Source organism: Pogonomyrmex barbatus, unplaced genomic scaffold, assembly GCF_055798465.1.
Source record: "Pogonomyrmex barbatus isolate J1 unplaced genomic scaffold, ASM5579846v1 scaffold12, whole genome shotgun sequence".
NCBI classification, from domain to species: Eukaryota; Metazoa; Arthropoda; class Insecta; order Hymenoptera; family Formicidae; genus Pogonomyrmex; species Pogonomyrmex barbatus.
The window spans coordinates 5,838,228-5,854,618 of NW_028297108.1; the positions used below are offsets into that span (position 1 = coordinate 5,838,228).

The 16,391-nt window shown below is 33.9% G+C and overlaps 1 protein-coding gene across 2 annotated transcripts; it reads right to left on the bottom strand.

Annotated features, from left to right (window-relative positions):
• Window positions 1-1,183: 1,183 nt before the first annotated feature.
• Window positions 1,184-16,131, bottom strand: Usp7 (Ubiquitin-specific protease 7). Of its 2 annotated transcripts, none has more exons than XM_089071645.1 (18): window positions 14,513-16,131; window positions 12,635-12,733; window positions 12,087-12,362; window positions 11,868-11,986; window positions 11,270-11,404; window positions 10,984-11,178; window positions 10,700-10,871; window positions 10,429-10,621; window positions 10,156-10,309; window positions 9,526-9,720; window positions 6,759-6,980; window positions 6,038-6,332; window positions 5,693-5,912; window positions 5,407-5,574; window positions 4,794-5,298; window positions 4,614-4,685; window positions 4,449-4,545; window positions 1,184-4,279 (listed from the first exon to the last, which is right to left on the bottom strand). In XM_089071645.1, exons 1-18 carry the CDS (start codon window positions 15,138-15,140, stop codon window positions 4,176-4,178), a joined length of 3,849 nt encoding a protein of 1,282 aa, XP_088927771.1. In that variant the 5' UTR covers window positions 15,141-16,131; the 3' UTR covers window positions 1,184-4,175. The 2 variants fall into 2 exon arrangements, with proteins under 2 accessions (XP_088927771.1, XP_011643022.2); XM_011644720.2 differs by having other exon boundaries at window positions 4,449-4,551; window positions 14,513-16,130.
• Window positions 16,132-16,391: the final 260 nt, after the last annotated feature.

The window sequence follows — 16,391 nt, forward strand, 5'->3', positions numbered from 1 at the left end:
GACAGATGCGGAAATTAAATTATATAAAGTTCTATATATAACAATATACATAAATTCAGATATTTTGACTCTCCTTCAAATCGTATAAGCTAAAAATAATTCAAAAGAGAACTAAAACGTGCACGTATATTATTAATTTAGAACTTTGAATAATTTATTTTATCCTTTGTGATTAACTATATTTATGGCATATGATCTATAATTATTTAGATTTACTTAATCTCAATTGACTTTTTCTGTATCAGAATGATTTTATAACAAATCTGTCTTATTCATAATCATAGATTTGCGTTACGTAAATCTCTCTGAATGAAATATTGAGTATAAAATATACATAATATACGAAGCCGTCTATTGATTATTGATTATTGACATTAGTTTGAATATGCCTTTATGACCTTTTCCGGCGTACGATCAACAGTTATAACTTAGAGACATGCTCTCTTATGGATATTCTAATCTAATCTGAAAAAAAAACCGCTTTTCCAAATATCACGTTTAAATGTTAAAAATATTTTGCACATCAACTATAGAATTTAAAGATACGCTGCAAATAAATCTTCATAAATGTTATATGAGAATTAAAAAACGAATGAGTAACATCGACTTTTCTCTTATCATTGACGCACGATGCATGCACGTGTTACATGTATAATTTATCGCTCAATTTCTTAATCTATTATTTCTATCATGAACTAGCAGCAACATGATATTTGAGAAAGTTAGTCAATCATAAGAAAATTCGACGTAATGCTGGAGAAAGTCGAGTTAATAGTACGTTTGAATTACAGTGCTTTTTCAAAGCAAATACCAATTTTTACTGGCTCATTGTTAATGCAAGGATTATTCAAATTTATTTAGGCTACGCTCGCACAGCAGACACTGCCAAATTTTTTCATTCTCGATTCTACTTGTTAACACAGTGTAAACTTAAATGTCTTTCTTTAGCTAACGCAAGACTATACGCAATTTGTACTATTTTTGAGAATTTACTATTTATAACATTTACGAATATAGTATAAATGTGCAAATTATCATCATTTATCATCATTTATCAATTGCTGTGCTCGCATATAATTCGCCAGTGAAACGGTTTTTTGATAAAATCAAAGGACATGCGTCATGAATCGCACATAATCTGGTGCTGGCTTTTCTCAATGTAATGTTGAAGAAATAACAATGCTTCCAGTTGTATTGCTTTTTATTATCATTTGCTTTTTACGCATTACCTGCATCGCATTTAATTATTTCGCTTCCCTAGAAATGAACTATCAAATATTCAGATTTACAATCGCAGTGTTGAGCAGTTTTCTTTATAGGGTCAGCTCTACAGAGACGCAAAGTATCTGGTGTACAACCTATTACAAGCGATCATATGCCGGATCGTATGTCTCAGCTTGCTTTCTCCCTCGCGTGTCGCTCATTACAATTGCTGATGTTGTCAATAGTATAATTAATAAGCTTAAAACGCGACCACGACTTCGGATAGGTTTTACACGATTTCTTTTTTTTCTCTCCCTTGCAAAAAAGTACACTTTTCGTCGTTAACTGTGCCGTCTCGTGTATCAGTTTCGACTTCAGGATTGCCGTTAGCAATTATCTCCGAGGAACCTAACAACGAAATATACATATATGTATATGTATATTTATATATGTATATATATGTATATATAAACAACAAAATATGTGTGATTCGTATTTCCATCGTGATCTTCTTCGCTACGTTAACGTTTCGGAGCAACTTTGGCTCGTCTTTTTTCTCTTTTTCTCTCTCTCTCTCTCTCTCTCTCGCTCTCTTCGCGGTCTATGTAAAATATCATTATTGCCGCGTCTATCATGAGAGATCTATCATTAGCGTATTTTCCACTTACGGTTCGGTTACGGACCCCTTTGTAAAGCGATCAATCTCTTTCCCGTGTTCACCTAAAAAGGATAGCGCTAAAGAAAAAAATGCAATCAGAAATATACGCGAATTATAATGTAACGATACTGCAAACACCAACCTTTAGGCATACAAAGATATTATCTCGATCGTGTACGTGGGAAATATTTCTTCAGTAATCAGATCTATGGTGATGCTCTTATGCTCTTTACAACTTGATTTGAAATTTATTATAAGTGACACACACGCACACACATACATACATATGTCCACGTATACATACACGCGCTCCCTTTCTCTCTTCTCTTGCATCCTATCTTGATAACACATCTAACAAGCATGCCGATAAATTATTCTGAACAGATTTAAGTAAACGTAAATATAGAAGTAGCAAAAAACGCTCGCCATCCACAGAAAACGTAATTTGGAATAGCTTTTTTTAGATATACACAATATTGAAATTACGATTATATACCACCACAACAGTCTGTACAGCCACATTAAAAAATTCTGTTTTGTTTTTTACAAATCACTTCGCATGTGCGCCACGCTCTCGCTTAACTCATGCGTCCAGTCTTCTTCAAAAACCATTGCGCATTGTGATATTATTATCAATCAAGCAGAGATAGCACAAATTAGCACAAATGGTTTTCACTTTCGAAAATAGTTACACAACTCTGTTAAAACTTTTACAGGTAATTCATATCAGCTGATATATCATTCTGTAAACTTTGCTCTCAGAATTATTCTCACGTAGTCTGTAATTCGATAATTTTAAAGATTCAAAATTAATCAGTTACTATGTCTAAGCTTATATGAAGCTATTTGACAGATGTTAAAAATTTAAGCTCACGTAGTAAACAATTTTTCAAACATAAAAAGAAATTTATTAAATAATCCATGTAGATAGCTCGACATCTTCCTTTACAATAACGCTAGTTCAAAGATTCAAGAGCCAGCGTGATTTAAATACATGTTGGCTAAGTTGGATTGATCACAGTAACGTGTAGAAAATGATAAATACGGATCTGTAAACGACAGATCTTGCACAAGACACAAGTTACTTTGCTGAGAGTGACTCACCACGCGAGATCTACATGCCATGTTATAAATTAAATATAAAATAGAGAAATATATAAATCATTAATTTGAAGTAGAGAGAATACTATGATTTTCTAATTGTTATTTCCTACTTTGCTCCCGAAAAGGGAACCGGTCGTTTCGCTCACACTGGTCTAAAAAAAAAAAGAAAAGAAAAAGAACCGCGAGTACCCTATTGCATCGATAAGCGTTTGTATCTCGCCGAGAATTTTTATGTGTAAATTAAGCGTCACTTTTTTCGGCGATCTCTTTATCTTATTTTTACATTTGCAAAAATTCAGTTTCGATATAAAATATATAATAGAAAACAAACACACTTAAGCGCAAGAAAAATATTCCATGATGTTTGAAAAGCAACTTAGAAATTTTTTATTTGCATGTTTTTCCTATATTCCTATTATGACATAAAATAAAAATATAAATTTTGTTTAATATAAAAAAATCTGAGTTAACTTTGATGTATTTTTAATTAAATCGAATTATTAAATATTACAATTCAAATAAAATCATTAATGTAAATTAAAAAATTTTACGACATTTTTTTTAATATAATATTTATGGCAAATTTACGTTTCAAACATCTTGAATGCGGACACTTGCAACATAAAAGAAAAGACCCTTTCTTTATGCTACGAATGTGAAATATTACATCATGCAGAACATAATATGGTACCTCTTGGGGACAATTATATACAACTTTTATGCGATGGGATGAGAACTGAAATTTTAATATGAAAGTCTCAGTTTCCTAATAAAATTAAAAAAAAGAAAGAAATAGTTTATTAGAGATAATTATCAGACAATTATTAGGTACAATATACGTGCATTTCGTAATCAAATGTTTTCGGAGTCTAGGCGAAAATTCGTACTGAGTGACGCCAAAATAAGCTATCGCCATTACATAAAATCTTTACATTCGAATCGAGGAACTATATCATCGCTCTTCCATGATGCATAAAATAGCACTGCACATTTCACGATAGTCTCTTAATCCATCGTATACTAAGCTTGGAGTTACCTTCCGATGTCGTTCTCGCAGTATTAAAATCGCATATTTAATCTGGCTGAAGAAACAAATACATGAACGCATTTTTCCAATCTTCAATATATCAGACGTCCCTCTTTTACTATACAGAGTTGTATAAATTATTATGAGTGGCTGTCTAATTTAATTTCTTCATGTGGTGGAAATTTAATTGTAAATCTTAATGGCCTTTTCGAGGTAGTTGATACGAGAGCGCTTTGGCGCTTTGTTGACGTGTTCCAGGCCAAGCCAAGGCCTGTGTGGTGATGTGCCTGCGTTTAAAAGTGGATAAACTTAACTTAAAAGGATAAACAAAATTTATTCTTTTTCAGCATCGTATCAGCAATACACTATATATCAAATATAGTGACTATGCGATTCGACATTCGTTTGATTGTTATATATTCAAAAGAAAAAGTAAACGCCTCGTTTAAAACTTACTCTGACTGGTGTATCTGGGAAGAAAATCCTCGATTTTGATACAAGAGTCCGGCGAGTCGATAATGAATTGTGGCTTGCCCATCGTCACCACCGCGAACTTAAACTTCAAAGTTTTTTTATGAATTCTCATAAAAGATCAAAAAAAGATTAACTAGGGATGCCTACCTTTTCGAATTCTTTCTCCTGAACTCCTAATTTCTTTAACAGCCTGTCCTTCATTTTGGGGAAAGGTTCGCCCTGTAAACACAACGCTTATTAATGCAACATATCGCATACGCATCGATTTAAATTTGAATCATCTAAAATTGAATCATCTAAAATTCAATCTAAAATTGAATCACTTACATGCTTGATCTTGAAGAAGAAAGGTATACCAAACGTTGAGAAAACTTCTTTGTGAAAATGCGCAACAGGAACTAGCATTTCGCCTTCTGCTAAATTCACTTCATCAACCGGTATTTCTTCTATCCTATATAACTTGGTGCCTGAGGTGTTTAAGTGATCTAAAGGTGTATCGTCTACAGGTCCAGGTGATAGCTTGTTGCAAGTCATTTCTAATATCCTTAGTTTTCCTGATCCATTTTCCGATAATTCAACTTGTTTTTTAGCCTCCTCAAGCAAATTAGCAACAGTGCCATTTTTATTCGGATAAAGAATCATTTCCTTCTCTTCTTTAAGTGAAGGTCCTACCCATATGCACTTGAACTGTTTTTTGTTTTCCAGCTCGTTCACCCTAATACTGAGCTGTTGATAAAATAATTTCTTTACTTTCGTTTTGCAATACGCAACCAGTTCTTTGAGCGTGCCGTCAAATGTACATTTTAAAGGATGACCTGGAGAGTCTTTGTAACTGAAAAAGAAATTTTAATATAAAGTATTTTATTCTAAAAATAGCTTAATCTTGTTAGACAATTCAATTATTTTCGACTAAGAAGCAAGTGAAAATATAAGTTCTCACTTTTGACATTTAAAGAATTGTAGAAGATATGGATCTGTGCCGACTCGTTGTGCTACAGCCTTTGCCATTTGATCATATGTCATTCTTAATGAAAGTTCCATTGTAAAACCTGGATCGTTTGGAATTAATTTATCACAAAACGTTACTTCTACCCTATAGAATAGATCTCTGAAATATAAATTTGATTAGATTAGCAAGTGTATTTATATATATTATAAAGATACGATTTTAAAATATATTGACGATAAGAAATAAAAATATTAAAATCCTTCGTATTGTTACTTACTTGAAATATTCTCGACATGTTGGAAGTTCATACATTTCATTGTCTCCTTCCTTTTGAAATACAATGATATCACCATCCATTAATTCTTCTAGAACTTTTTCCAAAGGCTCTGACAAGTTGTCTATTTTCTCAACTAGATTTGGTTTAATTTCTTCGTATAAAGCAAGCTCTGTGTCTGGTGGAAATCCGGCGCGTTCGTTTAGAATTGGTATAAGCTCCTCTGTAAAAATTGTTATCATATTTATTCGTATATAAAAACATATTCATATACAATTGTTCGAATAATGTTCATACACACATACAACAATATTTTTTCTAATATATCAGAATATAATGTTAACTTACGGACTTTAGCTACAACAGGCATGTAATGATGGCCGCAGTAATGAATTTTTTTATTTTTGGGATCGTAGAGTTTAAAAAAGAGTAAAACATCGGTGTCTTTGTCGAAATGCGGTAACGCTGTCATGTCAGAGTCTGGAGGTACAAGTTCAACAAATACATTCCACGGGTTGTGATTCTCCGCGCAGTCAATGATGGGTTTTTGAAGATCAGCGTCCGGCTCGATTAACGTAGGTCTACAGGTTTGATTTGAACGTGTACTGAAGGGCCAAATGCGAATCTGTTCTATAGGATATTTCTGTAGAATAAATTTGATAATATTAAATAACCTGCGTATCCTGTATCATTTTTAAATTTGAAAATATTGAAAAAAAAGACTGTTTTCATAATTAATTCTTCAATATCGTTTTATTATTTTATTTTGCAAAAAAAATAAAATATTTTCTCTATTATTTCCCATTCTCGTATATTAAAACAAGAAAGTCCTACGTTATAATCTTTTCAAATTGTATTACCTACCGTGATGAAAATAGTCTACTGAATCACTGTACGGCCCACAATAACACGTAAAATAATGTACATACTACATATTACATTAGTATTGATTTACTTAGTAAATAAATCCTGATGCGCATGTATAAGCACAAAACCAGCCTTTAAGCAATGTAACGGCGTTTCGGAAGAAGTACCGAACGCTCAGTTTGTCTTTATTAAATTCACTTACCAGACTATCGCTCAGTAGTTCGAGAAACTCGTGCACAGTGGCCTGCTTACGTACGCGAAATACACGATATAAAGCGTGCTCTGGGTCGTAGAGATCATTTCCTTGGTGACCGTCAAAGCTATCCTCGAGAAGGACATTGACGGTCATGTACAAGTATGCTTCCGTTCTCTCCTTTCTTCTTATTTGTTCCAGCCTCTTCTCCTCTTGCAGCCTCTCCACCAGCTAGACCAACAAAATTAAAATTATCCACGTGTGTACTTTCATTTCCTTTTCGTTAATCATTTTTCCTCGACTATCTTTTTCAATTTATGTGATTTAATCTTTTTCTTTTTAGAAAAAGATTATTTTTCTATCATGCTTTTGAGATTCGAGAACAGATTGTATTCGAAACATCAAAAGAATGATGATACATTTTTCATTTTTGTAATTTTAATTTTGTTCATCTGCCGCTATATCGACTACCAAGTCAAACAATTACACAATAAAAATTATTTGGCGGTGAGTGATGGTTCCCAGTTATCTCTGGCTGGCTAATAAATACAATCACACAATAAATATATAATATTAATAATTAAACATAATTAAGTTGATGACAAATATGTGTGGTGTACAAATACGATATGTAAATCTTATAATAAGCTTACTTTATATTTCGCGTTACCGTCTCAAGAATATCTCAGATATGTAATCCTTTGAACACATGGAAATTTTAGCAAAATGACAAAACACCTTCATCAATTAGCTTTGTACATGCATATATGAAATACATATCGAAACATTATAACCACCACCCATGCCAAATAATTATAACAATGTAATGTGTAACTATAGTAGTGTGGAGATGCTTTGTAACGTGAATATCTCTATCTCTTGAAACGTATATAATAACGGTAAAAATAAATAAAATTAACGCGGTATTCGCCTGTGAAATTTTCTAGTATTCAACAATTTATTCGTTATTCTTTTTTTTCTTTATTTTTATATATAAAATAGTGATATAGCATTTAAAGGTATCTCACGATTAAAGCTATTATAAAGTATTTACTATCGATGACGTTTTAGCGTTCTTTCATCTCTCCCTTTCTCTCTCTCTCTCTCTCTCTCTCTCTCTCGCTCTTTCTCTCTTTCTCTAGTTATTCATATATAACAACAAATAAATAGATAGTATCTGTCAATGATCATAATCACTATTAACATGGAGAGAATTTAATGAATCAACGATCTGCTTAAGTGATTGTATTCTCTGTTGAAACACGAAGTTCTTACTCTGCTCATTATTGTATCGACTTTAAATATTAGTTTATGAAAACTGCGAGGGTGAATAATATAAATCACATTATGTCTCACTCACTAAACAATCCGGTTAAATAGCAAACACGCTAAAGAAGACATTTCAAGGAAGCTGATGTTTCTGACACAAGTACTACTTATCAATTATTTCTTCTCTTTCTCGTATGTATTGCAAGAGCTAAGATTTATTTTAGCTCAAATCGATACTTAGTATATTCTCACTAATAACTGTGTGTTTCTGTTTTTTCTCCTAATTCTCTTATACAATTATTCATACATATCCAATCTTTTTTGAGATATGTTTGTTCATTTTTTCATTCAATTTTTCAATATTCTACAATACAATGATGAAATTTGTTATATAGTATTTATACAATGTTTGTTACAATAAACATTCCCAAAATAATCCTAAGGCTCATCACGATATTAGTCTGACGATCAGACTGAAATTTATCCGATAAATTTATCTGGATAAATATTTCCAATAAAAGTGACAAAAATGCAACACGCACATTAATTATGGGTCTTTCTTTTTAATTCCTTGCGTTATCGATATAAAATTATGAGTTAAGATAAGAATAAATAAAAAAAAAAATCACATGATTCTCATATATGCCTCGAGTGCTTATACTGAAAAAAATCCTCTGTCCAAAAGACGTATGTGTGTGTTCCTGTCGATATATAAAACAAATCTCTATATAACATGAATTATATAATTCCATACATGATTACAAATTGCTTTGTATCTTTTCAATCTTTCCCGATGTTAACTGATTCATCATCATTTCGAAGCGTATTCGAATTTAACATACCAAATATGAATTCTGACAATGCGCGATTAATCTTCCATTACGCTATTCCGAATGCAACATTGTATCTAGAAACAGGCATGATTTGTATATTGTTAACATTTACTGGTATAGCAGCTCAAAGCTGATTATTAATGTAAATCTCTGTTATGAAAATTCAAGATAAAGTTAATAACAACTGTTCGAAAAACGTATAATAATAGATATTATCTTCATTAAATAAACTTTCCTAATTTGTACACACATATACAATCTCAAAAATTAAACTATTAATGTGTGGTAGCCAAAATATTGCAACGAGGACAGAAAATCGCCTCGATCTTTTTTCTCTTTCGTATGTATATATAATTACAATGGGTGATGTGCGAGTCTGACAATTCTATGTTATGAGCAAGCTCATAATAGCTCAGTATATAACATCGAAACTTCAGGAAGAATTTGATCGAGAAGCATTGTAAGCAATTTACAATTCCTTCCGCCTATTTCCTCATCAGTGTTTTTATCGGTTAAAAATCATGAATATAGAGATTTGGATTTCGAGGATTTTGAGTGCACGGACGAAGAGTCGCCGTCTCTGTATGAGAGTCTTTAATTGAGTCAGTTGCGTCTTTGTCACGTTCAAGGTCGCTCAACTCCTGGGAAAGCTCTCTTTGAAGGACGTTTCTGACCTCTTGAGGTATATCCTCTTCCTTGACCTCTTGCAAAACGTTTTCCAGCTCTGAATTTCTTATGTAAACCAGCATATAAGCGTTAGTGCAGTGTTTCACAGCCATAGACATATCCTCATCTTGACCACCGTAGTTATGTTCAATAGCTTCCTGCTTTGTACATCGTGAGACAACGTCGTCATCAAACTTACACCACTGTCACAAAACGGATTAAAATATTTCAGAAACATGTTGCATCGTAATAATATAACATTTACATCATATATTTACATAATTTATATTTTTTGTCAAAGAAAAAAAAATATATGTATGTATATATATATATATATATATATATATATATATATATATATATAAAATAACATGATTATCTTTTACATATCTTTAAAATTATACATTTTTTAAATTTTATATAAATTTTATTATAAAAAGGACAGATATGAAAAAATACAGAATTGAGAACTAATTCGATTATAAAGTAAAAAAATATAAATTTACAATAATTAATATTAATATACAGTTAGAATATATAAATCAATATTATATTAATCATTAAAATTTATAAAAATTCATGTGTAAATTAATTTATATATTTAATTCACAGACTTAAAAATAAAAAATTTTACTTACTTTGCCATCACCAGCAGGATTAATAAATACAACATAATGTCCTCCATGATTATCGCCACTATGAACCAGAACTGCATGCAATGTATAATCTGCACTCGTTGCTTCTTTGTTTTGCAAGTATTTACCAAGACTAATTTTTTCATAAAACTCAAACCTTTAAAGATAAATATATGTAATTATTTAGATGTTGAAAAATAAAATAAAAAATTTTAATGTTTTATATAGAAAACTATATTTTTGTTATATAAGTAAAATGCGATATTAGTTTCTTACCTGTCGTTAAATTTGACTGAACAATCTGTAACTGGGTCATATTGAAAACGCATTAAATGTAGATGTAAAACCGGTGGAAATGATGAAAAAATAACGCCTTTTTCTGCTTCCTGTAATCCATGCTCTCCCGCATCGTATTTATTATCGCCGTCAAGACTTTCTGTACTCACGTAATCGCTAAAAGACTCGTAAACTGGAACACAAAAAAATTATTAGCTTCTTTTTACTCAAACTGCTTATGCATAAAAGTAATGTTAATTCCAATACTTACTGTTCTTTTTGCCTTTTATATTTAATTGTATGTCATAAAATGTTTCGACTCTTGTTGATTTGTAGTCTATATTTTTACACTTGATAAAAGAAACCATTTTTCCCTCAAACAATTTTGGCACTGTACCTTCCACGCATGTTCCTTTCATTTTGCTCTCCAACTTATCTAATAGCTAAATTTTCACGAAATTAGTATCTATTTAACCTTAAAATGTACATATACACGTACATTCAAAAGTTAAATAGTTATACTTTATATTATAAAAATGCATGATATATATTTACCACTCGTAGAAACTCTTGCACATCATGCTGCATGAAAGAATCCAGCGTCTCCCAACCAAAACTCTTAGTTAATTTCTTTGTACCGACAGGTTTGTCGGAAAACTGTAACTCATGAAAAACCCTCTGCAACGCCAATGCAACGCTCTTACTCGAATCGTCACTCTCTGTTGGCATTTTATACACCGCCTTACGCAACTAAAAAGAAAAAAAAAAAGAGATAAAGTAATAAAGAGAATATTTCAGATGGTTTATTACTGGTTGTCACTAAAATATATTTTTCACTAACCTGATTTGTAAAATAGAGTGTTTGCAATAAAGAATTCATGTAACATGTAGCACCTTGATTTTTCAAGCCTACATATCCTGTATGTTTTTTACTGTCCCAACTAACTCCATGAGGGGCATCAGCCACTACATGAACCTAAATTAGAAATATCAAACTTTATAAATTCAATGTAAATATTACTTTATACATCAATAACAATGCTCGTTCTTATTTGATATTTATCTTGTATCGATTTTTTCAATATAAATATATAATATAAATCCCCATAGAATTAACAAGATTTTTTTAATCCACATTATCATGTCATCTAGATATTAATATTAATGACATATTAATCTCATCATAAAAAAAAGAGAGAGAGAAAGAAAGAAAAAAACATCATACAACATTGTATCTTATATCAACAAATATGTCATCAATGTTTATAAATTATATGAATGTAATCGTAAGATTCCATTACAACAAAGTTATATTACTTGGACAACAATTAGAAACAATAATCAAGTAAATAAATAGAATCAGATAGAATGAGAAATAATGAAAAAATTACAATGCTACTTAAAATATTAATAATTAGAGTTAAGAGAGGATGTTTTACCTCAAGTGTGATCGAATCATCTTTTATGAAACCTCTGTCAGGATCTAGAACATCTTGCCATGTCATAAAGTGACTAAAGCCCCAATCATTCTCTTTACTATAGAAGAGATGTTGGATTTCTATAAAAGCATACAATATATTATTAAAAAGATATGTAGGCTTATTATAAGTAAAGCTAATTAATATATAATAATCAAAGAAGAACGGAATCACATTTACTTCTGCTAAATGGTTCTTGCCCCTCTTTACAAGAAAGAAGACGTAATTCAGCAACAGCGTAACAACTCCAAGATGTAGATTCGCTTTCTCCGTTACACTGAAGAAAGAATCCAAGAGATCTTTGTGGCTGTCTCTCCTGTGTTTGACTTGACCGTGGCATCACCATTATTTTCCATGGTAAATTGCGGACATAACAAGCAGGAGACAGCTGCGAGTCCTTCATCTTAGATATATTTTCAACAGTATATCGAAAAGTAGCTTCTGATCTGGCCTCATCTAATATAAAAGAATATAAAATTTATATAAAATATAATTAAAAAATATAATATATAAAAATAATCAAATATATAAAAGTAAAATTAATCTAGTTCAATAGCGTACAAAATTATTAGAATCTTTTTAAATGAATTAGAATGAAAAAAAAATATAAATTTCATATGTATTCAAAACATAAAAATATTATTATATATATTATTATATATATTAAGATAATTTCAAAATTATAAATTTAAATAAAGTTCGTAATACATAATAAAGAATCATCATACCTTCCTCCATTTCTTGATCCTGAACTATACATGCTAATTCTGGTTCACCATTTATAGGACGGTTGTCAGTTCCATCTCCCCCGCCATCATTTGGGGTTTCTATGATAGTTAATATTTATTCTTTTAACAGTTGAAACACAAACAGTTGAACACATAAATCTAACAAATATCTTAAAACAAAAATGGACTTCCATGCAAAATAATGAGAATAAAAAGTTAACTTTATATTTCACAATATAAGATTAAATGTATGATAAATGTAAGATTAAATGTATGCACAATTTTTTATTAATTAAACAATTTACGACATATTGCTATATCCTTATATACGAAATTAAGCATTGAAAGTATAAAGATTATGTTTTTGCACAAATAACTGCAACATAGTGCAATATTTAATACAAAACAATCAATTTACCTAAAGAGTGAAAAGTACAGTTCTGAAATATTTTTTTTATAAAATCATGAAAATTGCAATTTATCGAATAACACCTCATGTGGAACACTTAGAAGTAATTAATTGTAACAGTAGAATTGTAAGAAACAAAGGGAAAATTAACGTATTGACCATCAAATGAAAATCATGAAATCATCATAGGTTAATATTCACATTTATAATCACATTATAACTTTCTTTATAGTCACACTATATATGTATACATTTACTTCACTCTAAATTCAATATTATGAAAAGATACAGAATTGCCAACGTATCACCGATCTATATAGACACTAAGGGCGGATCAAATAGTGATTGTTCGTTCAGTAGCCATACGTAGTACAATAATCTTTATCAGCGATTACATTTATTATATATCCACGAAAATTTCTGATAATGAAACTGTGACGTAACATTCCGTTCTATATTATCTATCTACAATCAGAGACATTCAATTTGCCACAATGCACGCTATTTTCAAGATGTATTTGTCGCGATATTGACATTCTACGCGAGGGAACCCTCTATTTCTCAAACGGAATAAAATGATAAGAAACACAAATTTGAAAAATAAGAATATAAATATAAGAATATAAATATAAGAATATAAATATAAGAATATAAATATAAGAATATAAATATAAGAATATAAATATAAGAATATAAAATAAGAATATTTATATATTTTACGATTGATATATTTTTAATCTAAATCATGATTTAACTATAAATAATTTATAAAATCCTCTCTCTGCATTTACAAAAAAATCTTTTCTTCTTTATGATACAAATATTTGTTATAATTACTTTGTAATATTCAAGGCCAATAGCACAGATTTTTTTTTTATAAGTGGAATAAAAACAGAAAATTTAGTGAATCGCTGACATTACTTAACATCATGCCGGATCGCGAGTGCTTGATATCAAATCACCATGCTAGCAGCCAACAGCAGCAGCAACGGTAACACGCGAATGGATTGCTCTAGATCGTTCCGTACAGTAACCTTGCAGATGCATGAAAAAGCTTGCACCCGCCCGCGCGTCCCTCTCTAAATATAAAAATTCCGCAAGCACGCTTACGCCGTCGGAAAAAAGGAAAGAAAATTCGAAGAAAGTTAGCGAGGAGCGCCGACAAAGAGAGCTCTTTCTCCCTCTCTCTTTTCTTCCCTCCCTTCCTCTTTCTTTCTCTTTCCCGTTGAAAGCATTGCGTTTACGTTCGTAGGCAAGATGAGAAAGATATATATATATATATATATATGTGTATATACTTTACAAACCACACACACACACACACACACACACACACACACAATGCAAATACATGTATATATGTGTATGCAATATGTAGGTACACATATATAGCTGAATAGATGGCAAGATGGAACGATAGATAAGGAGATAGATAGATTTTAGAGATACAACTCGAGAGATTCACTCACCCTCCTGCGTGTCCATTTCCTCGACCTCGTTAACCTGAACAGGCGCGAGGCTGAGCTGCTTGAGGTTCTCCTGGTCGTTTACGTGATTCATCGCGAAGCCGATGTTGATGGTCGTCTTGATGGCGCCGGGTACCTCGGTGACGGCCTCCGCCGTCGAGGTTACGTCGTCCGCGTTGATCGGCGCCTGCTGCTGCTGATTGTTTCCTGCCGCTGGCTGCGCGGATGCGAACGGTACGCGATTCCGGCAAGGAGTCGTCGTCGTCGTTTTACCAAGTACCTTCTTGATCTGTACCGTAGCTGACAATGTATGATCCTGCTGTGGAGGTTGTTGCTGCTGCTGTTGCTGAGACGGCGGCGGCGGTGGCGGTGGTGGCGGCGATTGCCGTTGCTGATAATTCGATTGCTGCAACTGCTGCTGCTGCTGTTGGTTGTGGTGGTGGTGGTGGTGATGGTGGTGGTGGTGGTAGTGGTGTTGGTGGTGGTAGTGGTGCTGGTGCTGCTGCTCCGTTCCTACGATCACCCGGCTACTATCGAAACCCACGTCGCTACCGGGACTCGAGAGCGACGTCGCTTTACCGCACTCCGACGATAGATGTTTGCTCGCAGTTCGCCCAATTTCTGCGGCCATCAAGTGCCCCCACTCGCACGGGGGACGCCCACAACATATATTCCACCCTCGTGTTATTACAATCGCTAAGTACGCACTAGGTACACGACTCGAGTACCCGTACTATCCGTACTCGTACTCCCTTTCTCACGCTCTCTTCCGAGTGTCGCCACGGCCACGAATGCGGCTATCTTCGTGACGGTGGCGCACAATTAGCGACCACGACGGCGACGTCGTCCGTGACGACGTTTGTGGTGGTTGTGCTTGCTACCACTGCTGGCAGCGACGACGATGATGACGGCAGTGGCGGTGGTGGTGGTGGTGGTGGTGGTGGTGGAGGAGGTGGTAGTGGTGGTGATGGTGGTGGTGGCAGCGGCGGTATTAGCGATGATGGTGTTAGTGGCAGCGGCGACGGCCGTCTCGCCTCTCGTTCCGGCGGCTCACCGATCTCCCCCCCCCCTCCCGCGCACGACCGATCCGTGAAAAACTCTTTCCGTCGCGCGCTTTACCGGCGCTCAGCAACGACGCGATCACCGACAACTACGTCGACGATTACGTTTACACGGGGACGGCGATCGCGAACGACGTTGACAACGCGGCTCACTTCACGTTCCTTCTCTCTTTTCCACGCTCTCGCGCACGCTCTATCTCTCTCTCTTTCTACCGTTTGTTTTCTTTCTCTCGCTCGCCCCTCCCTCTCACTCTCTCTCTTTCTCGTCGTAGATGCTCGTCGCCACCACGGATCTCGATCCGGATCTCACCGTGATTCTCGATCGACTCGACCGCAACTTCCGGCTGCAAGCGAACCCACCTGTGCCGTTATTCAATGCAGCGGGTCCTCCTTCCCTTCCTATCGATCTCTCTCCTTCCAGCCCGTGGAGCCGGACGTTACTCGAACAGCACGAGACGAATACGCGCGGGCCGATCCCGTACGTCGCGATCGTCGCTCACGGATCTCTCTCTGTCACGCGAAAATAAACAAAATGGCGGCGAGTGCGGCGGCTCGCTGCGCTCGTACCGTCCGCACATACATGTATACACGTATACGCGTGCGCGCGCGGCGTGACATTCTCCGTATACGGTATCCCGTGGGCAACCAAATTCGTATAGATAACCTACTCGACTGTGCGTCGCCAAGTCGAGATACTTAGATAATTTCCCGCGACTTTCGAGATAATTTTCCAACTTTTCCCGCGACTTCAATCTTTCAAACTTTGATTAACAAAATCCTGGCAATTACATTAATCGATGTCTATTTAATCTTACTCACTT

What these genes read in the sequence shown, in the direction of transcription:
- Usp7 (XM_011644720.2), bottom strand. Translation starts at nt 15,140, where the DNA reads ATGGCCGCAGAAATTGGGCGAACTGCGAGCAAACATCTATCGTCGGAG. An exon ending in TGCAAGAGTTTCTACGAGTG is followed by an intron (nt 10,872 to 10,983) that starts GTAAATATATAT and finishes GTGAAAATTTAG; the next exon opens with CTATTAGATAAGTTGGAGAG. An exon ending in TATAAAAGGCAAAAAGAACA is followed by an intron (nt 10,622 to 10,699) that starts GTAAGTATTGGA and finishes TTTGTGTTCCAG; the next exon opens with TTTACGAGTCTTTTAGCGAT.